Source organism: Lampris incognitus, chromosome 11 (genome assembly GCF_029633865.1).
Source record: "Lampris incognitus isolate fLamInc1 chromosome 11, fLamInc1.hap2, whole genome shotgun sequence".
Lineage (NCBI taxonomy): Eukaryota > Metazoa > Chordata > Actinopteri > Lampriformes > Lampridae > Lampris > Lampris incognitus.
The window spans coordinates 28,431,908-28,459,222 of NC_079221.1; the positions used below are offsets into that span (position 1 = coordinate 28,431,908).

General features: G+C 42.7%; 1 protein-coding gene across 1 annotated transcript in view; it reads left to right on the forward strand.

The window, feature by feature from the left end:
* Positions 1-2,156: 2,156 nt before the first annotated feature.
* LOC130121296 (radixin) overlaps positions 2,157-27,315 on the forward strand; it is a 99,182-nt gene continuing 74,023 nt past the window's right edge. Inside the window, exons 1-2 of the mRNA XM_056290189.1 lie at positions 2,157-2,352; positions 23,947-24,047. Coding sequence (XP_056146164.1) covers positions 24,036-24,047 — 12 coding nt within the window. The 5' untranslated portion in view covers positions 2,157-2,352; positions 23,947-24,035. The remainder of the gene's footprint in view (positions 2,353-23,946; positions 24,048-27,315) is intronic.

Consider the following 27,315-nt stretch of genomic DNA (forward strand, 5'->3'; position numbering starts at 1 on the left):
TACTTTGAACTACATAAGAAAATATTCAAGCTGTAAAGCTGTAGAAAGACAAAGGTAGTAATTGCTAAAGGAAGGAAAGTGAAAATGTATATTTGGCAAATTAAAGTGATTCTGCTTTTGTCTGATGAAATTGGCACTTAATTAAATGGATGTGCGTTTGACAAGCAGACAATATAGATAATCTTCAGACATGGCTGGCTCTGACGGCTGTGCTGGGATCGGTTGCCCCTCTTAATTAAGTCCAGTTGTGGAGAACATTACACATTGGATCCCATATCAGCATTTAGGGAAACCTCGCCCTCCTGCAGGGATGAGCTAACTCGTGGTGCATCACATTTGCATCCCGTTACCCTACTGTATTGGATTTGCTAAAACAAAATGTCATGTCCATAAATGGCCACAGGGTGTCAGTGTTGCCCGATGGGGTAAAGTTTCCTCTGCGACAGTAGGCTCTAAGTAGATTTCAAAGAGCTCTAAAACGCCAAACTTACTATCACTGGGTGGGCACAGTTCAGTCCCAGGATAGTCCCAGAGTTCCTTTGAATATGGGCTTGGAATACAAATTAATTCAAATTATGGTGAGGGTCCATTCACCTTCACAACCACAACAGATAGACTGTTAGCTATAGCCAAACCATAATTGCCGACCTGTTGGTGCTCCAAAGGCCCAGGGTTCACTATGCGTCAGTTGGTTTGTGGTAATTTGAATAACTGCAAAGTTGTGTGAGAATATGCACCATGTAAGCACAATATCACCTGATATGACAGGGGCTTTAAGAGGGGCCGGTGTTCACTCTGTGTACGTGTACAATGAAAACAGAAGAAAATCATTGTGGATGGTAGGGGCCCACGGTACATTTTTTTGCCCCCAGGGTTCCCTGACTATAACTTAGATGTTTCGTATCACATCAGCCTTTGGTCGTGTGTGTGCAATAATGAGATTCCCATTTTATGCATTCCATCGTCACCAGCAGCTGAGGACTGAAAAGACATTGCTTTATTTATAGACTGTGAGGATATGGGCTAAGTGAGTGAAAGAGCGTGTGTTTATGTTTAAAGTGTGTGTGTGTGTGCGGGGGGGGGGACTAAGCAGGTTTTTAGTGCCTTGCTGAAGGGCATAAGGATACTGTAATTCATGAACACAAAACTGCTTCTATGGGGGACCACACATGTGACCTTCGAGGTGTTGGACAGTTTGAGAAGTGAATAATTAAAGGTGTATTCCGCAATGCAACATAACAAACACGCACACACGCACATATTTGAGTGGATGAATTTTGCTCAAAAGATGTTGAGAAGTTTTGCCGGGGATAGAACTGTGAAATGGAGAGACTCACAACGAGTGCCTTAGGGAATCTAGTTTGTAATCAGTCTTTAATTTAATCAGAGAGCTCGTAGAGATTCATCATGTTGGCACGCCTGCACATGTGTAGTTGAGTGGCCAATGGCAGTGTTTTCTCATTGTAACAGTGTTGGAGTTGAGACAAGCTCATGCCAGTGAGTCAGCATGTGGGATGGACACTGTACCTCGGTGCTGCTACCTCAATAAGTTCTTCAGCTACGAGCTGTGATGGACAGGAGACGGTAATACACAGTCTGTAGCGGTCTGTTCTGAGTCAATATAAGGGAAGTGGGTGCATAGAAGACTGCTGGAGGTGTGCCATCAGAAACGTTACTCAGCCTTCGAGGGTTCCCTCATATCAGAAATATAAAGCTCGTCAAAGAAACCTGGGGAAATGTCCCAGAGTATGGAGGGACTTCGATCCTAAACGCATCCCTTGAGAATGTTATTTTTTTAAAAAGTTTTCCAATTGTAGGAGTCCCCACTTTTTTAAACGCTTTGTTATAATTTGGAGAGCATCAAGTTCCTAAATCTCGTTAGGTTTTAGGGGTAAAACGAGGTTGCCTTACACTTTTCTTGGTGGGGATCAGGTATTTATTTGACTCATGCTATGGCCACAGTCTGTACGAGAGGTAAAGCAGTAGAGAGCACAGTGGGGAGCTCTTGTTTGGATTATGAAGAGTATCTCTCGCAGAGGCGGGGTGGTGGTGGTGGTGGTGTGTGTGTGTGTGGGGGGGGGGGTCGCGCAGGACTCAGTTCACCACGCCTCGCACGGTAATTTCGTCGTCAGCCATATTGACTTGTCTGTACCTCTTCTCCCGGTCGCGCGCCCGGCGGAGGAGTCTCTCCGGCACAGCCCACATCCCCGCAGCCTGTACGGACTTTGGGAGGTGCACACGGCGGAGAGCACGAGCGGCAACGGCGTCTCTGTTCGTACCCACGCTGGATACATGAAGCACAAGTGCTGAGGACACTTTGACGTATTCTTGAACGCAGCCACGCGTCTGAAGGTGAGTTTTAACGGACGCAGCTTCACGTCTCCGCTTGTCTTTGACTAAGCCGTTCAGATCGGGGGGGTGGGGGGGGGATTATCCGTGGCCCGGTGTGTTATTACGCACCGTACGCGGGGCAGTTAACGAGCTGTTAAGCTAACTGTTTTACGGCGCAGCCTATTTGGTTAAAAGACAGCGCGGATCGACGTCTAACGGCTTCTCATACGTGGGCAAACAGCCTCCTGGACACATTTTGAAAGATAGACGGCGGGTGAGTTAACTGGTGACACTTTAAAGTGTTGCGTGCCATTTAAATTGTTATGCAACAAGACAGGGTTTATATTATTAGACGGGAAGGTTAGTTTCTCCTTATTTAGAATTGAGATACCACGTTAGACATTTCTGTGTGTCCAGATTCAAACCGACTGATGTTTTTATAGCCATTTGATACGAATTTCGTGTCCGCGAAGGCTTTAACGAGTCCGGCTTTATCAACTAAATTAGCGTTAAAATGCAAAAGCCAGCGGAGAAATTCAACGTTTTGTCCTTCCCTCCGCTTCATGTTTGCCATTTGTTTCCATGTAAGTTGGCTCTCCCTCTCGTTTGTAAGCTTACTGCTGAAACAATGTTTCTTGCGCGGTTTGCAACTTTGTAGCGGCCGCTGCTGACAGCGCGTTTTCCATATTGCCGCAGCAACACGCACATCTAGGGGTTGTGTTTATTAACTATAATTATAATGCGGGTCTTTAAATCGGCATTGCCTAAAACATGCCGCAAAAAGTATGCGCGCGGACCGCACGAGCCACGGAACTCTTGACATTATTCTCCGGCATTACAAATTCCGCTATTCTTTGCGGTAGTCGGGGGAGATTACGCCGAGTTGCACAGCGACAGACGCGGGACGATGCGGCGTTCGTGCGTAAACAACGTCTTTGAATACGCGGCGGAGCAGTGTCGTCCTCCCGTCTGGCAGGAGATGCCGCGGTGACGTAGCAATTAGGGCCTCTGATTGGCCTTGTTACGCGAGGGACGGCGCGTTCATTGGCTAGGGTCTTTGTTGCTCAAATCCTCCTGCTGCGCTCGGTTCGTCCCCCTGCGGGGACCGAGTTACGTTTCATGGGAGAGCGGGGTCATGTCATGAGATACCCTTTACGGCTGGTTTTGGATTTCTTTGAGCAACTCTCATTTTTGTAACCCTGTGAATAACCCCATGGCCGAAAGTCTAGAGGATGCATGAACCGGATGTCTATAGTTGGTAGCCTCGCAAAAAAATGTTGTTGCACGGAGGTTAATGTGACATGGACACACAACATTTATATATATATATACACACATTTCTGAAGAAAGTCTGTTTAAAAAGTACTAGTCTACCACCCTGTCAATTGCAAACTTAAATTAGCTATTATCATTCACAAGCAGCTTTTATCTTGTGCACCAGGCTGCTTTATGTTTGCAAGCCTCTGGCTGTCAGACGATGCCTTGCTATGTGCCATAGAGAGCCAACAGGCTGCTTAAAAGCCGTGGGTAACATTGAAACTTGGCTTATGAGAACTTTTCAGCAGGAATAATTCCCAGCAGTACAGCCTGTTTACACAGACGCTGAGTTATCATCACGAGGTAGCGGCTGAAGGTGGTGCTGCTAATTTATGCTGTTTGGTGACAGAGTCCTGCAGTCATGTGGCACACATCACAGCCAGGTTTACAGGCAGAGGCTATCTGGTTTCACTCAAACCCCCCCCACGCTAAATCTTTTTCTCTATCTCTTTTACTTGCCTTTTTCCTTGTTGTCTGTTATTTCTATCTAATCTGTTCCTGTCATTCTTTCACGCGTTCTTTTGTTTATTCTTTCTTGTTCTCTCCCCCCCCCATGTTTTCCTCCCTGCCATCCTGCCGCCTCTGTCATTTCTACACTGTTGGTCTGAAACACGTTGCGTTATGTGGTAGGGGATGTTGCTCGAGAGGTGTCTTTTGGCAGAAAGGACACGGTGAAGGACTTACCTAAGCTGGGCTGTGTACTGTGACCTATTGTCAAGCCCTACGATTTATTTTAGTCTGAGGATAACCGTTTTATGTTTTTCTGTCCAGGGTGTGAATGCAAGACTATCACAAATTCAGATTCTGTATAGTCTCACAGTAGTTGCATGGCAGTGACATAAGGATCTTTTTATAAGACTTTTTTTTCAGTTTCTAAAATCTTAATGACTTTTGGCTGAATTGAATTTGCATCTTGCTTAACCACAATGCCTGGGTACAGAAAATGGGGGTTATTTATTATTTAATTTTGTTTCTTTTTTTTGTGGCTGTTAAATCATGTCGTCGGTTGGTAGCACCTAACAGACCATTTGGGGTGTTGCTCTTTTCTAATCCTGCAGAGGAGCCTCAATCTTTCACTGTACAGTTGGAGCCCTGTTGTGAAACAGTTGTTACAGTTAAATGCAGTTGTAACAGTTGTTGGGGTGGTATCTGTGTGTGTGTGTGTGTGTGTGTGTGTGTGTGTGTGTGTGTGTGTGTGTGTGTGTGTGTGTGTGTTTTCTTTCTGGCATATAAAACACAGCAGGGGATGTTGTTGCCATCAGCTCTGCAACACGCATACCCAGAGACAAACACAAGACTAATTTAAGCAGATGCCACACACACACACACACACACACTTCTCCCACTATACTGGCATTTGTATTGCTATACCAGTGGCTTTGTAAGGACATTCAAATTCTGACCCCCAAAACGATCTCTGGTCTCTGTTTCACCAGGATGACCAGTGTATAGTCCCATCCATCACCTCTTCAATGACAGAAGCACACCGATAGATACAAGCACAGTCTAGCCTCATCCTCTTTAACCAGCCAGTTTAGTCAGCCACATGTTTACATTAGGATAGATCAGGTTATTGTACAAATGATCTGTCCTAAAGCAAACACAAATGCACAGCATTTGTCATACAAAACAGATGCAATGTAAAAAAACAAAAACAAACCTGAATTAGAAGACAGAGAAATAAATGACATCATTACTCAGTTGAAAATAAACCTGAAAAAAAAACATTTAGCTATTAAATAAACAAAGAGCAAATAAATAGGCAAATACCAAATTAACTAGTAAAGGAAAAAATGAGCTGGATAGAGTCAAGAAACAAAAACAGAAAAAAGACAAAAAAAAACGGTAGATAAAATTAACTCCTCCAAACAAACAAAAGAAAAAATAAAAACAAACAAGTAAAATGGCAAACGAATAAAAAGAAAACCAGTGGGCATCCGGGTAGCATAGCAGGCTATTCCGTTGCCTACCAATGCGGGGATCGCTGGTTCGAATCCCCGCATTACCTCCGGCATGGTCGGGCGTCCCTACAGACACAACTGGCCATGACTGCAGGTGGTAAGCCAGATGTGGGTATGTGTCCTGGTCGCTACACCAGCGCCTCCTCTGGTCAGTCGGGGCACCTGTTCGGGGGGGGGGGGGATAGCGTGATCCTCCCATGCGCTACATTCCCCAGGCGAAACGCCTCACTGTTAGGTGAAAAGAAGCGGCTGGCGGCTCCACATGTATCGGAGGAGACGTGGTAGTCTGCAGCCCTCCCCGGATCGGCAGAGGGGGTGGAGCAGCGATCGGGACCGCTCAGAGAGCGGGGGGATTGGCGAGGTACAACTGTGGAGAAAAAAGCGGGGGGGGGGGGGAAACAAAACAAGCAAAGGCTGAAACCAGCTAAATGGCAGTAATATTAACAACAGTGAATTAAAACAGATTGAAATTGGTGAAACAGCAACAAACAAATGAAAGCAGAGAAAGGTAAGGGGTGGAGCAGGAATCTGTCAGGAGGGTGGTGCTACAACTGCTTGTTGTTTTCAGGGGTCCCATTAAAACTACAGTTTGTTTGTGTGTGTTTGTATGTGCGCACATGGTTGGGGGTGTTGGTCATGGTCGGTAAAATGCTACTGTGAGTGTTGAGCAAGAGACAGCTGAGAGAGAGAGAGAGAGAGAGAGGGCGACATAAAGAAAAGTACAAGAGCAGAGGAAAAGAAGGGGATTTGGACATAAAGAGAGAGGAAAAGGATAGGGACCCTCGAAGGAGAAAACGAAGACACCGAGAACTTCTGGTAGAGACGGGCAGAGTTACAGGGAGTGATTTGGACAGAGGAAAGAGAAAGAACGAGAAAGATCGAAAAGAAGGTAGGACTGAGAGAGAGACAGAGGATAACAGCGGATAGAGAGAGATGAAAGAGGGAGGCACACAAATAACAGGGAAAGAGAAAGACGGGGGACAGATAGATGAGAGACAGAGAGAACGAAAGAAATACAAAGTGAGCGAGAGACAGAGAGAAACAAGAATACAGTCAAAGAGAGCGAGGGAGCGAGAGAGAGTGATGAATGAATGAGAAATGGATGAAAGAGTGTAATTTGCTTGAAGCAGAGCAGTGTTTCATTCTGCATGAATGGTGACCTGGAAGCTGAAAGCTGAATCTGCTTGGGACCCTCTGGTTTAGGTGAATAAAGGGGGTCACACACACACAACTCTGCTAACCACAGCTTTTTAAAGCCAGGTTTATGAGGTAGCGTGTGCTGAACCAATATGAGTTGTGTTGTATTGGGAAACTCTGGATTCTGTTAACAACCGTACATGCTATAGGTCGCCCTAAGGGAGGGCTCGGCAACCTTTACTATCAAAACAGCCATTTTTGGCAAAAAAAAAAATATATATATATATATATATATATATATATATATATATATATGCAGCTGCAAAACATTTGAGCCTTATAATGAAGATAGTAAATTAGCCCTTCAAATTACTAATATGTCTGAATGAGCATTCATTAAGTTTTACCACATGTGGCTACTCTGCAGTGGGCTATTTATGATTATTTGCTACTTTAACTTTGCATTTCCGTTACAATAATGCAAAGTTTTGTTGCATTTATTCAGTTATAGAACTGTAATAAAGAAAACTGTAATTTTTTTTGTTTGTTATTTTTATTGGGGGATGCTATTACCAACAAAACACAAAACTGAACAAAAGTCCAGTTCAGTGCAGTTCCAGTGCCATTACAGCACAGTGTTCTCACCCCTTTAATGCGGTTCCTGTTTCTGAACATCACGGCAGATCTTCTCCATATCAGGGCTTTCTGTCCTGCAGGCTCTCATCTGTTAGCAGGAGCCATATTTGGAGCTTGAGGTAGGGAGGGAGACCAGACAGGTATGGAGGTTCAACAAAATATAGAGGGAAAGGCGCCAGCCGTAGACATAGGCTATGACGAAAATATTAACTTTTTTTATTCAATGTGGAGAACATAAGAATCACTTTAGGCCTACAACAAGGATAAATGAAAATTAAAATGTTAAAAAAATCTGTTTTTCACTTCCATATAATTTTTGTCAAAGCTACAGGGAGTCACTTTGAGAGGGGCTGAAGAGCTGCATGTGGAGCCACAGGTTGCCGACCCCCGCCCTAAGGGGTGTGTGTGTGTGTGTGTGTGTGTGTGTGTGTGTGCTTGTGTGCCCGTGGGTCAAAGCCTGTGTTTTCATACAAGTTGGAGCTGCCCGGTCAATGCTCTTGTTTTCCTACTTGCCCTACATTTAAGAACTTGTGTTTGATGGCGATATCGTTCACCTTCGCTAACGGAGAGCAAGTGGGATATTACTTGTTATGGTGGCTGATTAACCTTACAAATACAAAGTAATGGGAAGACCATCGTTATGATTTAACGGTGCACTGATTTGTTGCAATGGCCTTCAGTAGCAGGGTGATTAAGTGATTAGATTCCTCTTTAATGACGTCCGTTCAATTCCCCCATTAGCCAGTATGTCCATCAAAGGCTAATGTGCCATTGTACACGACGCTGACCTTTTACCTGCATGCTCATTTTAGGTCAGTCTGGATAAGAACTTCAACTAAACAATCAAAAAAAAAAGATCTTTTGTTTGTTCTAATTTTTTGGTTTAATTTACTAATTGATATCTGTGGTGATTGGTGGTGAGTGGTGCTAAATGACTCCAAATGACAGCGATCTATTGGAAATGAACAAGGGTTGCCAATGCTGTTACATCAGCACTTTCCCCTCTGGCAAAGGAAAAGCAGGTTGTTGAGCTGGGTGATAGCCGCCGATGTTGTAGCGTCTAATTTAAGCTTATTCTGCCCTTGATCTGCTTGGTAGCCACAGCAACTTTGTTTCTCCGCCCCCAACTTTGCTCCACCCCCTCTGCCGATCTGGAGAGGGCTGCAGACTACAACATGCCTCTTCCGATACATGAGGAGTCATCAGCCACTTCTTTTCACCTGACAGTGAGGAGTTTCACCAGGGGGACGTAGCGCGTGGGAGGATCATGCTATTCCCACCAGTTCCCCTTCCCCCCTGAACAGGCGCCTCGACCGGTCAGAGGAAGCGCTAGTGCAGCAACCAGGACACATACCCACATCCGGCTTCCCAACCGCAGTCACAGCCAATTGTGTCTGTTGGGACGCCTGACCAAGCCGGAGGTAACGTGGGGATTCGAACTGCCGATCCCTGTGTTGGTAGGCAACGGAATAAACCGCCACACCACCCGGATGCAGGCAGAAGTATTCTGTTAAGAATATATTCATGCTGATCATGCTGATGCAAGATTGTAAAACTTGCAGTTTTTCTACTATTTCCTAAACGAGGGCTGCCGTTGAAATTCTGAGCAGTCTGAGGTTGTAAGGAAGTGTGGGCGAAGTCTTTTAGATTTTTAACTATCACAGTGCTTAACCTGCTGTATCTTCCTGCTGCAGGTATGTGGGCCAAAACTAGCTTTGACATTTCTACCACGCAGGCACTGACCTTTTTTAACCTTTGCCCTTTTCAGTGAAGGTTGTCTGTGTTACCACAGCATTTTTACAGCAATGCATTGCTTTTTGTCCAAGGCCGACTACAGTTGACTAGCCTGTACAGGTGTGGCCGTGGTGGCCAAGTGGCATCAGTCTCACAAACTGAAAATCTTGGGTTCATGCCTCTGACAGCGCTGAAATACATATATAGCTCTGGCGAGTTTGACCTCTCATTTAAGTACAACTGTGAATTTTCTGACAGAAAAGGAAATGACTCATAAATGCATTGAGTGTGTAAGACATGTTTGATCTCCAGGCAGGGACCTTTTTTAACCTTTGCCTTATTCAGTGAAGGCTGTCAGTGTTACTGCTGTATTTTACTGCCATTGCCTACATGCGCACACATCCACACCTGGGAGGTGCCCCATACAACTACAACCTTCTACTGCTGGCTACTAAGAAGCTCCACTAGAGATAATGGAAGTGTTGTGTCTTTCCCATTCACTCTCTCGATCAAAATTTTACTATTGTTCCAGTCTGGTCACTGATTCAGTTATGCTCTAATTTATGTTACGTTTATTGTTGCACACATTATAACATTTATATACTATATTTAGTATTTGTTAATGATTACCTAATAATTTGTAAGCCTTTAAGAAATCATTCATAAAACAACTATAAATAATGCATAGATAGATGGACCAGATATTTGCAACACTTACTTAATTGTTATTGGTTTGTAAACCATCCATAAACATTATCTGGATGTCTTTATGCATGCTCAGGTGAGAAAATCACAGAAAGTTTAATTAATTCAGCTGGACACAACATTTATTGAGAGAAACGTTTCATCACTCTCGTTTATAATACTTTGTAAATGTTTGAATAAATACAGTGTAGTGCATCTGTAAACATTATTTGAGTCGCTGTTATTAAGTTGCAACTGATGTTCAGAATAGTTAGTTATTGGTTAGAAAGTGCTTTGTCAAGCATTAATACACTTCTTTGCCCCCCATTAAATGTTTAATATGTGACATATAGAATAGTAATTATTTGTGCACCAATAACAGAAGTGCAGTTGATTTTTATAATCAAGTTCAAACACATTTATGAAAAAACCTTTAAGTAAATGTTGACTTGCAGCACTGCACCACAAAGGTGCACCAAGTACAAGTACCAGCATTGGATATTGGCCCAGTACCAGGCAAAATTAGGGCTTTCCTGTTTACATAACATAAAATTGGAGGTTGGTATTTGGTTTGATTAAAGCTTGAAAATGTTACAGTGTAAAAAATGTCACTCCCAACAATTTTATGCAGAATAAAGTAATTCATTTTCAATATCAAGCAAAGTGCTATTGGTAGTGCTTGTACTTGAAAAAAGTGGTATCATCGCACTTCCAATTTTATTGTATGGTCAGTCTTAAATTTAAAAGAAAATGACTGTGCATGAACAATAAATGACCATGCGTGGTGAACAATATTGAAATTTGACTGTAAACAGTAGCCTATAATCGGGGAAAATATCACACTACTATTCTGCATTGATAACGTACAGTGGCTCATTCCACCCCTAATTGATCATATAGCTCACCCCTATACATTGCACAGTCCATTTTGCATCACATAAAAACTTCAACATCTTGCCTTCCGGCTGCCCAGCCAATTACTTTTGCTCTCTCTTGGTGTATGGCAAGATTCCCTAATTAGTTTTCTCCAAGGGACAAATTATGTCATACATGCCAAGCCAAGGGCCAAAACATCCGGGGCTTTTTTTTTTCCTATCGCACCAGTAAAAGTTATATTATGTTCAGATGGTGTTGTTGCTGCTATTATGATGATTATAATTATTATTGTTATTATTTCTTTCGTGTTTCCTGTTTTACATCCTGTAGAGCCGGGTCCAAACTATGGACCTGAGGCACTATAGGGCAGATGTCACTTGATTGACAGTACTCGTTGCAATATGTGGGCTGTTCCAAGTAGGGCGATCTTCTGGACTGCATGGATGTTGATGTTGCCTGGGATATGGTTGGTGAACTTTTTCATTCCCTTCTTCATGAGTCCTAGAACTCTGACGACCACTGGTGTTGTTTCGGTCTTCATTCCCCACATCCTGTTGATTTCAATCTCCAGGTCTTTGTACTTGGTCAGCGTCTCTGTAACTTTCACTGAGGTGTTTTTTTTTCCGGATGGTATTGCCATGTCGATGAGCATGCACTTCTTTTCCTTCCTGTCCTTGATAACAATGTCAGACTTTTTGGCTTTTACCTCTGTCAGTGTCGATGGGCATGTCTTAGAGGATGGTGACATCATTGTTCTCAGTGACTGTTTTTGGCTGATGTTCGTACCACTTCTCAGTCGTCTTGATTGTGTAACTCATTATTATTATCATCATCATTATTGTCATTATTATTATATTAATAGTAGTGGTAGTAGTACTATAGTAGTAGTAGTAGTAGTAGTAGTAGTAGTAGCACTGGTAGTAGTAGTGATGGTAATAATAGTGGTAGTAGTCGTAGTGGTGGTAGTAGTAATAATTTAGGCCTGGGATTCTCGAAGCCTGTGTTAAAGGTCACACAAGAAAAAAAAATGCACACTTGAAACAAAATAAGTCCAAAACCAACCATTTAATTATGGACAAATATAAAGGGATGTTCTTTCACCAATCAGTGAGAAGGGAAAGCAACAGGATGATGCAATCCTTCTGATGTTGGGCCTGTATTCTATTGTGGCAAGCCTGAGACACTGGCCAAGATGTGTGAGTAGGAGCATTGCAATAGCTCTCATGTTTTTGAATTGACCTTAGGGAACCATATTGATCCAAAAGTCACTCACCCCAATGTCCTTGTGTTGTGCTTTGAGCAAATCAGATGTTCCCATCTCCAAGACCTACATCTGAAGATCAGAGAAGGTTGAATCAGTTCATCTGGATACGTTTATTGACAGATACATTTCATTGCTCATCTAAGTGAGATGAGTGATGAAACGTATCTGTCAATAAACACTGTATCCAGATGAACTGATTCAACCTTCTTTGATTTTCTTACCTGGATTATTGAGCATGCATAAAGACTTCATCTGAAGAGTTGCCTCATCTATGGATGGTACCAGCCTTTTGGCCTCTGCAGTCCACTGGCCGTCAGCCAAAATGGAGAACAGCTGTCTCAGGAAGAGGAGGATGTCCCCCGAGAGTTTAGGGGAGCTTTCAAATCATTTCATGAATTTTCCTGCCAGGCTCGTCACGAAATTCTCCATCACTGGATCCTCCCACATTTCGTTCTTCTCGCCATGCTCCTGCAAGATGTGGAAAGTGCAACTTTCTCCTGTGAACGTCTCTCTCCAAAAGGTTAAGTTTTGACCAGAAAGCTTCAACTGCCTCGTGCATATTTGCAACAGTGTGGTTCTTGCCTTGTAATTGCAGATTAAGGTGATTTAGATGAGACAAGATGTCACAAAAAAACAAAAACAACATATGCCATCACCTTATTGTCACTTAAAAACCTCTGATATTCTAGGGCTTTTTGGCTCTGCAGTCCGGATAAAAATGACAAGCTCATCGCGCAGGTCACACACCCTCTCCAACACACAGCCTTTGCTCAGCCAGTGAACATCATTATACAGCAAAAGATCCTTGTGTTCCGCTGACATTTCCTCCAGCAAGTCTCTGAAAAGGCAGTTTTGCAGACTAGAACTCTTGTGAATGAGATTTACCAATCTCGTCACAGTATCCATCGCCTCTTTCATTTCCCCACACAGTTTAGTGCACAACACTGATATATGAATAATGCAATGAAATGCTAAGAGTGCTGGGTTGACCGCGGCAAGCCTGCTTACCAAACCCTTGTGTTTTCCAAACCATTGACGGAGCCCTATCGGTGACAACAGACCCAATTTTGTTCACATCCAAGCCATTCTTCTCAAAGAACTGTGTTAATTCATTAAATATGATTTCCCCAGTTGTGCACCCAGGCAGAGGAAGCAAACAAAGTAGCTCTTCCCAAAAGGTCTTCCTGTCAAAACATCTTGCGAACACAGATAGCTGTTCCATATCGGTTCAGTCACAGGACGAGTGTATGACTAGTGATATGGCTTCTGCTTTCTTCAAAATTTTATATGTTTTTGGTGGTGTCGTTTTCTTTTGGTGGTGTTTTTTGTCTTTTGTGTTGCACTGCTGTGGGCTGGGAGAAATGACAATTTCGTCTCTTTTGTGTATGAAAGTACATGAATGAGATGACAATAAATTGTTTCTGATTCTGATTTCTTGTTGCCATGTTAGCCGACAATGGCACCTGCTTTAATAGCTCCACAACCGTTTTCTTGTTTTTCTCGTCACGACTTAAAACTTCACAAGCCATATGAATTGCACACGTTTTAATAACTCAGCATTGGTGAATGGCTTCTTAGCTTTAGCAAGGTTCCATGAAACATGCAGTGATGCAGCTGTTGCACTCTCTTGTGCCGATGTTGATTTACAGATAGTGGAAACAGAGTGCTTGTATAATGTTATCATATTTGCTATTTTTTGTTTGTGGTGATCTGATTTTTTAGGGTAGTTGGCATTCAAACTGGCAGCATGCATAGTGTTGAAGTGCCGCTTTAGATTATCTGCTGTGCAGACAGCTACGGTCTGCATGCATATCAAGCATGTCAGTTTGGCATTGGCGTGGTCCGGTAAGATAAAACACACTGATCAGTCCAGTCAGATTTGAACTGATGGTTTCCTGGTCGACTTTCCGCTTTTCCGCGCAGGCCATGTTCTTGGTTTAGGACAGTTATTGATTATCTGTGACTTACCTGGTGAGTAGTTCTGTCTAGTCAAGGACCATGGAGAGCGTGGAGGACGTCTTATGTCTACACGCTCTTTGGCATAGGTCAAGTGTACAGTGTGGGGTGAGGTCAAAATAAAGTAGAGCAGCACACACTTTATTTCACATGTTATGACAGGTGTGTCAGTGCCAATGGGTCGGCGCTGGCCAGATATTTGGCTGTCGCCTCCGGGCCGCTTTTTGGGGTTCAAGGGTGTATGGTACGAGCTTACTCACCGCTTTATTTTTAGTTATATTGGCCCTGACGTGTGCATCATTTTGAATGATGTCTTCACATCTTCTGAGAAAGTCAGCTATCTTTTTCTCTCATGGTCTCCTGCCAGTAGTTCTTCGAATTTATCTGGGGGAACTATGGCAAGCTCCGCGATCACCGCTGTAGACCTCACTGTCAGCTCTGTCACTCCCGTGTGTGCGAATGCTTCCCCCAATTTCATTCCACTGTTGTATGCCCTCAACACCCTCTTGTATCTGGTGATGATCTCTATGGGACTACAGGCTGCAAAGTAAGAGAAAAGTTAATAAATAAAGATGAACTGCTCAATCATTTGACAATTAATCAAAAGTAGCATACAGCATAAATAGGGGTATATATATATATATGTATTTCCCTGTGAGATGACGCAATATACACTCACTGGCCACTTTATTAGGTACACCTTGCTAGTACCGGGTTGGACCCCCTATTGCCTTCATAACTGCCTTAATCCTTCGTGGCATAGATTCAACAAGGTACTGGAAACATTCCTCAGAGAGTTTGGTCCATATTGACATGATAGCATCACGCAGTTGCTGCAGATTTGTCGGCTGCACATCCATGATGCGAATCTCCCGGTCCACCACATCCCAAAGGTGCTCTATTGGATTGAGATCTGGTGACTGTGGAGGCCATTTGAGTACGGTGAACTCATTGTCATTTTCAAGAAACCAGTCTGAGATGATTCGAGCTTTATGACATGGCGCGTTATCCTGCTGGAAGTAGCCATCAGAAGATGGGAACACTGTGGTCATAAAGGGATGGACATGGTCAGCAACAATACTCAGGTAGGCTGTGGCATTGACACGATGCTCAATTGGTACTAAGGGGCCCAAAGTGTGCCAAGAAAATATCCCCCACACCATTACACCACCACCACCAGCCTGAACCGTTGATACAAGGCAGGATGGATCCATGCTTTCATGTTGTTGACGCCAAATTCTGACCCTACCATCCAAATATCGCAGCAGAAATCGAGACTCATCAGACCAGGCAACGTTTTTCCAATCTTCTATTGTCCAATTTTGGTGAGCCTGTGCCAATTGTAGCCTCAGTTTCCTGTTCTTAGCTGACAGGAGTGGCACCCGGTGTGGTCTTCTGCTGCTGTAGCCCATCTGCCTCAAGGTTTGACGTGTTGTGCGTTCAGAGATGCTCTTCTGCATACCTCGGTTGTAATGAGTGGTTATTTGAGTTACTGTTGCCTTTCTATCAGCTCGAACCAGTCTGGCCATTCTCCTCTGACCTCTGGCATCAACAAGGCATTTTCGCCCACAGAACTGCCACTCACTGGATATTTTCTCTTTTTCGGACCATTCTCTGTAAACCCTAGAGATGGTTGTGCATGAAAATCCCAGTAGATCAGCAGTTTCTGAAATACTCAGACCAGCCCGTCTGGCACCAACAACCATGCCATGTTCAAAGTCACTTAAATCACCTTTCTTCCCCATTCTGATGCTCGGTTTGAACTGCAGCAGATCGTCTTGACCATGTCTACATGCCTAAATGCATTGAGTTGCTGCCATGTGATTGGCTGATTAGAAATTTGCGTTAACGAGCAGTTGGACAGGTGTGCCTAATAAAGTGGCCGGTGAGTGTACATCTCAATGCATTGTCGATCTGATATGAAACAAAAAACATACAGTTAATCCTGTAGAGATTTGATATGACTAAAGGGCCACTACCGATTTTCAGCCTGAATTCTATCGTTCTGTTGTGAGGAGGACATGATAATCGAACATGAATCTTAACGTGTTCCGTGTCTCGAGAGCTCGGCTGCATCGGATGCCCGAGAAACTCCGCCAGATGACATCAACTAGTGGAGAGCAGACCTCTAATGAGCGGCAGATGCCATTTCCTCAACTATTTTCAACTGTAGTGGGCCAAACTCAAAGGAGAAGAAGAAATGGCATCTGCAGTTCACCAGAAGTCTTCTGTCTGCCAGGTGACGCCATCTGGTTGACGGACCAGTTACAAGAATGAAAGAATGGAAAGATGGTGATTTCGCATTGTCAAACTGCATGTTGCAGGTGTTGAAGATGCTGAACTGTAAAATGGACCGGATGAAAGTGGCGTTCGAGAGACAAACTCCAAGGTGGACAGCCTGGAAAAGCTAGTCAATGAAAACAGACTGTCTGAAAGCTGCTCAAAAAACTAAGGAAATTCAAGACAACTTGGCTCTGGAGATTGACCATGTAGGTGCAACAGGATTATCAAATCAGTCTCATAAAATCAGTCTTATAAATCTGTTTACCATTAATTTTGGTGTTTGATATTCTATAATTAAACCATTCAAGTTGATGGAATAATCAGTGTTGCACCAACTGGAGAACTTCAGTTGGCAGAGGATGGCTTCAGTGAGTACTACCACAAACACAGGACAACGACTAAGTTAAATGAAAACAATTTATTAAAATCGACTAATAGTAATCAGTTACAGTTAATAATTGTAATGATGCAACGATCAAGGCACATGATCATAGGTAGTGATATGAGGTAGAGAGGCTGTGCCAATATTGTGTGTGTGTGTGTGTGTGTGTGTGTGTGTGTGTGTGTGTGTGTGTGTGTGTGTGTGTGTGTGTGTGTGTTCTCTCAAGGGAAGGATGCGCGTGGACAATACAGGCGTGTGTGTCTGCACTGAAAGGAGGAGTGCATGTGGGTGTGTCTGTATGTGTCTATGTCTGTGCACTGAGAGCGTGTGTGTGTCCATCCATCCATTATCCAAACCACTTATCCTGCTCTCAGGGTCACAGGGATGCTGGAACGTATCCCAGCAGTCACTGGGCAGCAGGCGAGGAGACACCCTGGACAGGCCACCAGGCCTTCACAGGGCCGACACACCTGATCACCATAAATCAGATAGATCTTTTCAGGCAATACAGGTTGCTTACTGAATGTTCTCTTTACTATCTTATTACAACAAGTAGTGTGTGTGTGTGTGTGTGTGTGTGTGTGTGTGTGTGTGTGTGTGTGTGTATATATAAACACACACACACACACACATATATATATATGGGTGTGTGGGGAGGGGGGTGCGTGCGTGTTATTGCACTCGGTAAGGAAATGGCGCCAAAAGAACAAAGGGGGAAGAGAGAGAGAGAGCGAACAGTGCATGTGCAAACTATCTGAAATAATTTCACAAACAAAGAAACAAATATGAAAGTAACAAATGAACAAAAGAGAAGCAGACGGTCTGTCTACCAGCTGTAGAACAGTGTGTGCTGCTGAACAGAGGATGAATTCAACCAATATTACTGTTCGCAAGTAACAAAGGAAGATTAAAAAAAAGGAAAATTAAAGGAAAAAAATATTAAAAACTAACGATCAGCCCTATGTAACACTTCCTATGTGACTCACTATGAAAAAATACAACATTATGGAGCCGCCAAAACACAAGTATTCCTCCTGTGCTGCTAAAGGAAAAAACAAGAGATCGAAGACAAGAGTAGAAGTTGGGATTCATCTATGTGTCAGGGAGTCATTCATTGCTAATGAAGGAATTGATACTGATATTATTTAACAATTCACAGGTGAATATTAGCCAACTCTGTTCAGAAGCAAGCAAGTAAGTTGCTGCTGACAGACGGTGGACCTTAAGATAATGTATGTGGCTACTAGCATGTATGAGTCAGTCAGGGTAGCTAGCTTAAATTAGTGTAGTGCAGTGCATTTGTTTAGCACAAGTTGGGATTCGGTCGGATATATGTCTTGGAGTCATTCATTGCAAATGAAGGAATTGGTACAGATATTCTTTTGCAGTTCACAGGTAAATACTCTCTCTTTTTCTCTCTGTCTCTGTTTCTCTCTCACAGGCACTCAGATAGATCTACACAGATTTTAGATTTTTTTTTTTTTTACACAGATTGCCAAATTTTTAAAGATGAATGTTTCCACCATTTTCTTTTGGTTTTGTTTTTGTTTTTAACATGTTTTGAAGTGTTTTATTTTCCTTGTCTTATCTTTTGCACAGTTTTGGCCATAGAAGTTATAAATTATGTTTTGGATTTAATTTTCTCACTGTAGATCGCTGACGTTTCTCATCAGACAGTCGCACTGATGCAACTTTTTCTGTAGCTCCTGTTCTGCCACTTGCTGTGCCGCATTGTAAATAATCTAGTATCAAACTGGAATCTGTTTTTATTGTTTGTCACATTTGGCCACATGTTTCTCATAGATTGTATTTGGTTATGTACAGGATATTAACATGGGTCCTTGAGAGCTCATTAAGCATAATTAAATCCCTCCAGTCATTCAGGGAGTTCCATCGAAAGGACATTGGAAACCTCTTTTCTATGCACTGGAAAATATGCTGTTTGTGTGCTAAAGGCAATTGATAAATCATCTTATTGGAGGAATTACAGATAACATGTATAATAGAATGTTAGTTTGTTTCATGTTCACAGAAAGTTGAATCATTTAAAAAAATAGGTGAAATAATGTGGAAACAGTGGGAATATGGCAAATATTCTATTTACAAAATGTTAAATGAGAATTTTTAGATAAGTTATTTACAGAAGAAGTTGAATCAGTTCATCTGAACGCAGCGTTTATTGACAGAGATGTTTCATCACTTAACTAAGTGACATCTTCAGTCTAAACTGACTGCAGGTATCCCCACCCTTATAAACAATATAACGACTGAAACCAACGCCCAGTTTCCTGTGCAAATATGGGTGTGACCATTAACTAGAGTTTCATGTGTACTATTCACAGAGGATTAGGGAATGTTGCAATCACACCATGGTAAGATTGCAACAGATGCATGACTGAAACCAATGGTTTCGTATGGACGGTGTACATCTGTTTCATCCAACTCACTCCAGAATTCTTCTTTCTCTTCAATCTCACACCCAGCTTGCAGGGCATATGCACTGATAACATTCATCATCACACCTTCGATTTCCAGCTTCATACTCATCACTCTTTCTGACACTCTCTTCACCTCCAACACACTTGACATACTTTTCCTTCAGAATTACCCCTACCCCGTTTCTCCTCCCATTCACACCATGGTAGAAGAGATTGTACCCACCTGCAATGCTCCTGGCCTTACTCTCCTTCCACCTGGTCTCTTGCATACACAGTATATCTACCTTCCTTCTCTCCATCATATCAGCCAGCTGTCTCCCTTTACCAGTCATAGTGCCAACATTCAAAGTTTTGACTCTCACCTCCACACTCCTACCCTTCCTTCTCTCCCACTGCCTCTGGGCATACCTGCCCCCTCTCCTTCTCCTTCCTTCTCCTTGCATAGTTTCCACCAGCACCCTGCTGGCCAACAGTACCGGTGCCGGTCGTTGGTAACCCGGGTCTCGACCAATCTGGTATGGAAAGCTGATTTGTTATTTATGATCTGCATATTTGATTTGGCAAAGGTTTTACACTGGTTGCCCTACCTGATGCAACCCTCCCCATTTATCCGGGTTTGGGACCGGCAGTAAGAATGCACTGGCTATTGCATCCTCAGTTGCTGGCTTAACACTAGAAAATAAAAAAAGATTTGATTTGATTCAATTTATTTTGAATATGTAAAAAAAGAAAAAAAACGGATAAAAAAAAAATAATAGCATTAAATTTAAATGAACAGTAAACCTATACAACAAACCCAATAAGCAAATTCTTATAAACAATAAAAACAACTTTTCATCAAAGTTTAATTGACTATCAATTTACCATTTACTGATGATGGTTATTACAAAGTGTTCCCCATGCCTCTGGAGGGTTTGAGCTCTCACTTAAGTACAGCTGTAAGTTTTCTGGCAGAAAAGTATATAAGTCATAAGTGTGCAAAATGTATTACATTTTTAACCAGCCAAAGGTCGTTGTCATGCCATAGTGTTTGATAGAGTCTGAATATTTGCAATTTTTTCTAGTTTGTAAATTTTTTGGTTTTCTCCATACACACTGTATAGAAGAGAACTTTTTATTCCCAATATTCCTTTACTTCCATTGTCTACTGAAAGGAGATGTTTTCCTTGTATAGATGGGGCTTTGCATATTTAAGTCATGTAGCATACATGTTTAGCATTTAGCTGATGTTCTTCACTAAAGCAACTTTTAGAATGCAGTTTGTGGGATTTAAATACCTTGTTAGATGGCACATCACCTGAACATTTTCCCGAACCTACGACCTTTACATGACAGATTATCCTCTCTAACCACTAAATCATCCTTTCTGGTTCTCCCATGCACCCCGTTCTCATGAAATACTTCACCATTCCATTATCCAAGCCGCTTATCTGAACTCGGGTCACGAGATGGTAGAACCTATCCCAACAGTCATTGGGTGGCAGGCGGGGAGACACCCTGGACAGGCCGCCAGTCCATCACAGGGCCGACACATTCACACCTAGGGACAATTTAGTATGGCCGATTCACCTGACCTACAAGTCTTTGGACTGTGGGAGGAAACCGGAGCACTTGGAGGAAACCCACACATACATGGGGAGTATATGCAATCTCCACACAGCGGACGACCTGGGACGACCTCCAAGGTTGGACTACCCCAGGGCTTGAACCCAGGACCTTCATGCTGTGAGGCGACCGTGCTATCCACTGTGCCACTGTGCCACCCAAAATATACTTCACCTTGCAAGGAAAAGTTCTGAATATTACATCCATCCTCCTCCATATATGCCCTACTCTCCTTTTATGCAACCAAAGTGCTGCAAGGACAGGTGCAACTTGTTCACTATCTCTCTGAAAGAACAGATGTAGATGTAAATTATTTCCTATGTTATAAAAACTGAGGATGCCTTCACTTAATTATTCAGACATGCTAACATCCCATAATAGACAGTGCACACATCGGACACCTCAACCTCTCTGGTTCTGTTTCTCATCCCTCTCTGCAGATAAACTTGGGAGGGGGGGAGATGAATGTTTTCAAATATTTTACAAACCAAACATGTTTCGGACTATCACCAAACTGTCTTTGCTATCCAGTGGAAGTGGTGTGAAGATGGCAGTTGAATAACTAGTTGGCTCAAAACTGTCATTTAAGGTTTGAGCCCCCTTTGTGCTGTGAGACAGCATTTCACTGAGTCTTGCCTGGTCAAATTCTCAGTGCTGAGTAAAGGAAGGATCTATTTCAAGCTTCTTTCGTCTCAGGGATCTGCCACCGAGAGGAGACCTACCTCTCAAGGTGCCTTCCTGCGAGACAGGAAGATGAGAGAGATGTCTGAACAATGTATTGATTTGCAGTGCCTGCCTTGGGTGATACCACACATCAGAGTGAAGTTCTCCCCAGAGGAAATGCTGGAGAGTAAGAGTGAGGGCATAGGGAGAGCTGTCCTCCTCAGGATATAATCACCTTTCTCTGGAAATTGTGCAACAGAGATTTGGGGAACAGTTTGACCAGTCAGGGTAAAACCAACCCTCTTATATTTGAACGGGAAAATTGTGTTTTATTAGCCATTATTTGGATGGGGTGTAATGGAAATAGTTAAAGTGAACTTGGCAGTTAAGTAACCATTGTGTGTGCTAGTTTGGCCCCAATTCTTAGAATCTCACCTTGGTTTTCAGCTCCTTTTAAGGGTTGAGAACCAAGCCTGTGATAAACAAGATCCTACTTCTGGTGTCAGCATGTTAAGGGTCCAGCACCAGAGCAATACCCACCTTTCAAATGGTCCTTCTCTCCTTCCCATCATATTTACCCCTTTTTGGTTTTGAATACAGTTTTGCTGCCTCTCTTTCTGTCTCGGTATTTCACATTGAAAGTGTTAAGATGATGTTCTTAACCGGAATGACCTCCGGTGTTTCCAGATTAACATCTTATCACTGCAAGCTACCCATAGTAAGTAGGTCAAGGGTCACAGCCACGGCGCTTCAAACGATTTCGTTTGAGAGAAGAATTGAGAAGCCATGTTCCTTTAAGATAAAAAAAAACAAAGAAATAGAAAATAAAAAGCACAAGCGATAGAAGTATTTTATCCTCTATTGCTTTTCTCTTTCTTAAAATATGTTCTCTCTCTCTCTCTCTCTCTCGCTCTGTGTGTCTTTTTCTCGAATTGCTTGTTCCCTTCTCTCGCTTCTCTTTTCCAGCCTCTTATTTTCATCGGTTTTTGTCGAGCTGCTAGCCACCGTGTGTTTTTGGCTGATGTTGGTCCAAATTCACTTTTTTCCTTCTAAATTTGTCTGTACTCAGAAACCATTTTCCACTGTAGCCAAAATAGTGGAGGACAATAGTAGCTGTTGACATAAGCTGAAACACGTCTGTGTTTCTGGAGTTGTATCTTGATGACAGTTAAACTGAGCATCCTCACAATTGGGCTCAGCTGTCCAAGCAAATCTGCCCAGTTTTTGCAGAGCAAAATAAGAATGCAAAATAACAAAAATAACAATAAAAATAACAAAAAGGTTAGCGTCTGCACTACAAGCATTGTAAAAACTTGGTAGATTGTATCGCTTATATAAATGAATTTCCACTCAATTTTATTTCACCTGGCCACTGTTTTGACAAGAATCATTATAACCTTTAACTCCCCATTCATTATTATACATTGCATGTTACATTTACCGTGTCTTGTTAGACTTTATGTGTTTAAAGTAGGAAACCCGTTAGGTCAAATGTCTTGTTTGTGGAGTTGCAAATTGGCTAATAAAATTGATTCTGAGTCTGATTCTGATTTGGACCACATGTATGCAGGTAACCTATGCTTTAAAAAATTAGTCTGGGGCGTCCAGGTAGCGTAGTGGTCTATTCCGTTGCCTACCAACACGAGGATTGCCGGTTCGAATCCCCGTTTTACCTCCGGCTTGGTCAGGTATCCCTACTCCCTACAGACACAATTGGCCGTGTCTGTGGGTGGGAAGCCGGATGTAGGTATGTGTCCTGGTTGCTGTACTAGCGCCTCCTCTGGTCAGTCGGGGCGGCTGTTCAGGGGGGCAGGGGGAACTGGGGGGGGATAGTGTGATCCTCCCACGTGCTACGTCCCCCTGGTGAAACTCCTCACTGTCAGGTGAAAAGAAGCAGCTGGCAACTCCACATGTATTGTAGGAGGCATGTGGTAGTCTGCAGCCCTCCCCGGATTGGCAGAGGGGGTGGAGCAGTGACCAGAACAGCTCGGAAGGATGGGGTAATTGGCTGGATACAACTGGGGAGAAAAAAGGGGAAACATTAAAAACAAAAAAAAAAGTCTACTTGTAATGCTTCAAAGCCTTTTGGACCATGTTCTGTTGTGCATGAGTCGAATGGCAAATTGCTGGACTTCGTTTCTCACTGAAGAGCACTACAAAATGTGAAATCCATAATTTTTACTTCCACTCCTTTTCCCTAAACGCTCTCTCTTGTTCACTCTCTGACTTTGGAGAAAGGTTTCAGATTGTGCATAAGGTGTCAAACATAAAACATTTTAACAGACGGCACAAAGAGTATGAAACAGAAGACAAAACTATGAAAACTGCACCAATTTAAACCATATCTCCAGCGCCACTCATTGTTGGCTTACTGTAGTAAATCATTTGAAGTCATTCCAGAGGACAGAAATGTGTCCAGGGAGCCAGAGTAATGGACTGCCATGCTGTCTCTTCCCATTTCTGTGCTTCTGTCTCTCTTTTTATCTCTTCTCTCTCTACCCCCCCCCCCCCCCAGCTCCCAGTCCCACCACATCGGACACACACACACAGTTTCACACTGCATTTGCTCCTCTCTATCCCCCTTTTCTCCGCTAGTCAGCCTGAGGAGTGTGCTGTGCTTTATGCGTATGTTTGTTTGTTGACATCCAGGCATTTGTTTTTGTCGTTGCTGTGTGCCAGGCGCTGGAGCCCAAGAAGGAGGCAGCAACACGGACGACGACTTCTTCTTGTTTTCTCAGCAGAAAGGGGCGAGTGGAGCGTCAAGAAAGATGCCCAAACCAGTGAGTTTCTACCATATTGGCAGTGTTTCCCATAACGTGACTAATCCCCCATCGGCAATGAAATGTGAAAATGAATGTTTTCAATCTCCGTGAAAAGAAGAGCAACATTTTACTGTACCATAAAATTACAGGTCCTCAGAGGAATAGTAGCTTTCTGATCCACGAAATACGACTTTGTATGATAATGGATCCATGCAGGAGAGTTGACAGGCCAAATTTGGATGATGGATGGATGTGTTGTAACAGTGACTTCAAATTCAGTAGTCATTTTCTCTAAAGACGGATTTACATTTCCCAGCTGAAAGTTTCAGTGAGTTGAAAAGTGACTCACCATGGGGCGAGACTACTTGTGTTTTTACAGTGTGTGCTTTTTTAAAGAACACAATGTCGCTGTTGGGCAAAAACCTCGAATCTGCAAATTTTGTGATTTACTTTTTGTGACACTGTAGGCCATATGCACCCTTTCAACGCTTGCTAACACCTCAATATTCCTTGACAAAAGAAAAGTTGTACAAAGCCTGTGACAATGTAATGTTTGGTTAAAAACGGTGAAATAGTAATGATTTTTCTCACTCCCTGTGAAGTTCACACTTTTGCAGATACACAGTTTTTGATAATTACCACAGTGAAACTGACTACTTGCAAACTTGGTGTAAAAGAAGGCGGTAGAAAGTTTTATGGTGATTTATAGACAGGCAGCCTGCACTCCAAATTCTCCTTAATGATGTCTTCTTTAGTCCATTTCATTCTGTTTTCACAGCACAGGCTTTTCATTATATTTTTATAGCTGTAAATCAGAATGAAACAGTCTTTAAAATAATTAGCAATGTTTAGTCGGCACCCAAAGTTCTGCGTGCAGTGGACGTAGAAATACTGACAGTTTAATGGTAGCGTTGGTATGATGACAAAAAAGTAAAGAAAGTGAGCCAAGCAAACATGTACCCCCCCCCCCACACACACACACACACACTTGACAACATACTTACGCCTGACCACCCCTGCCCCCTAATAGCAAATGTCTAGGGGAATCACTAACTATGGACTTAAACTGGAGCTAATTGGGAATAGGAAGTGGTAAGAAAGAAAACAGCTGAGAAAAAGTCCTCAGCTCCTCATTTCTATTGCAGTGATTGGTCACACATACCTCACTTCCTGTAGCCACAGGTTGTGTGTGATTGGTAAATTTAACAAAAGAAAAAGTGCACCAATAAAGACCGTGCTGGATGAAAAGTAAGTTGGCAAAGGCACTGGAAAAGAGTCTTAACCTTTTGGATGGTGATACATTTCCTCACTTAGATAGAAGCCATTATCATTTATGTAAGTTTGCGTGCAGATCTTTTCTGCTTACTTCCTGTAATCAAGAGAGATTGAGTAGGTCAGAAATTAAGTGGTGCCAGGATGGCGTAGGTGAGGTGAGACAGACCATTTTGGAGCTATAAGATCGCTGGCGGTGGTATCCAGTTGTGTATTCTCTCTCTCTGTCTCTCGCTCTCTTTCTCTCTCTCTCTCTCTCGCTGTCTCTCTCGCTGTCTCTCTCTCTCTCTCTCTCTCTCTCTCTCTCTCTCTCTCTCTCTCTCTCTCTCTCTCTCTCTCTCTCTCTCTCTCTCTGTCTCTCGCTCGCTGTCTCTGTCTCTCTCGCTCTTCATTTTTCCTTTTGCTCTCCACTTCCTGTCCAATAAAGGCAAAAAGGAAAGGTTGTTTGGGTATCCAATCTAACAATGAGGCCGCGGGGCCTGATCCACCCTCACTGCATGTGTCCAGGGCAGGGAACAGACTTCACAGCCAGGAGAATTAAACAGGGCCTCTAAACAATGGATGGATGCTTATACAAGTGGCTGGTACAGGAGACAAACTGAGCTGGTACAACCAAAATACCAAGACGCAGCAAACACTGCAGCCCTGCTTGTTTAACTATTCATCATTAAAGTAAGCTATATACCAGGGCTGAACAATATATCGTTTCAGACGTGATATCACAACGTTCTGCGCAAGTGCAGTAGTCACACTGCAAAGGACGCAAGGCAAATTGGACCCATCAGTCATGTTCAGCTAACATTTTTGTTTAATAGAAAACAAACTCTAGCAAGGTCTTTAGAGTTTTATGACAATTCTTGAAGTAAAATCTTGTGCATAAGTGTATAAGTGTATGAAGTGTATAATTTTGTCAAATTTAATGACTTCTTGGACAACTGCTTTACTTCTCCCTCTAAAATCACCCTAATCATTGCTAAAGTGATAAATTCTTATCAAATGGAGCTTTGAAAATTAAAAACTGCATATATCTGGATACATTTTGTAACTCCTTTTTATTCTTTTATATTGCAATATATGTCGCAAAAAAACCCAAACAAACAAAAATATCACAACGTTAATTTTTTTTAAGAAAAAAGTGTTCATTCAGCCTGACTAGATTGCACAACAGTAGATATTGGCTAAATAACTTACAGAATAAACTCAAGCCTGACTCAGCTGTAACACATGGTCCCAGGGATTTTCAAACATGAACAACCTTTAATGTCTCCCCTCAAAAAGATCACTCCACCAGGCTGCCTCGGTAGTTAAACCAGATGGGCACACACCATGCAGCCTCAGGCCTCCATTTTGAAACTCAATTGGGACCTCTCTTTCTTGCCTGTGTTTGCTGTTTAGTCCAATAAACACCAAACAAAAGGCTTTTAAAGAAATGAATGCTCTCCATGTAAGGGCTCATCTATGAATTAATAGCCACACACACTTTTAACATGCGTAGATGTAATTTCTGCACATGCACAGATGCAATTTCTGCACAAGTCCCCACTTCTTCTGCATGCATGCTGAACCACTCTGAGGCATAAGAAGTCGTGAAGGCATGGCAGACACATGTAGAGGGTGTTTTATATTTCTGTAGCTGGTAACATATCAGATTGACCTCTTTTACTTCTCCAGAAGATAACTAGCCCAATACCGAATTCCACCTGACAATCAGCGCCCTTTCACACACAATATGCTGGTCAAACCCATGTGGACAATGCAGCACTATGCTGATTGTTTTGCGGCAAAGATCGGAAGATTAGTTAAAATAGGTAACAATAACTTCGGAGCTCAGTGAAACAATGCTTCCTATTTTGGCGTCGTTGAATAGTACTCGAGAGAGCTGATCTGTCGTGTTGATGAGGGCGAATGTAAACCCAGGATGCATTTCATGGACTGATATAGTATATTAGAAATAATGGTAGATTCAATATCTGGTCGCTGATCCAAAAACGTACCCTGAAGCCAATTGTCCTTT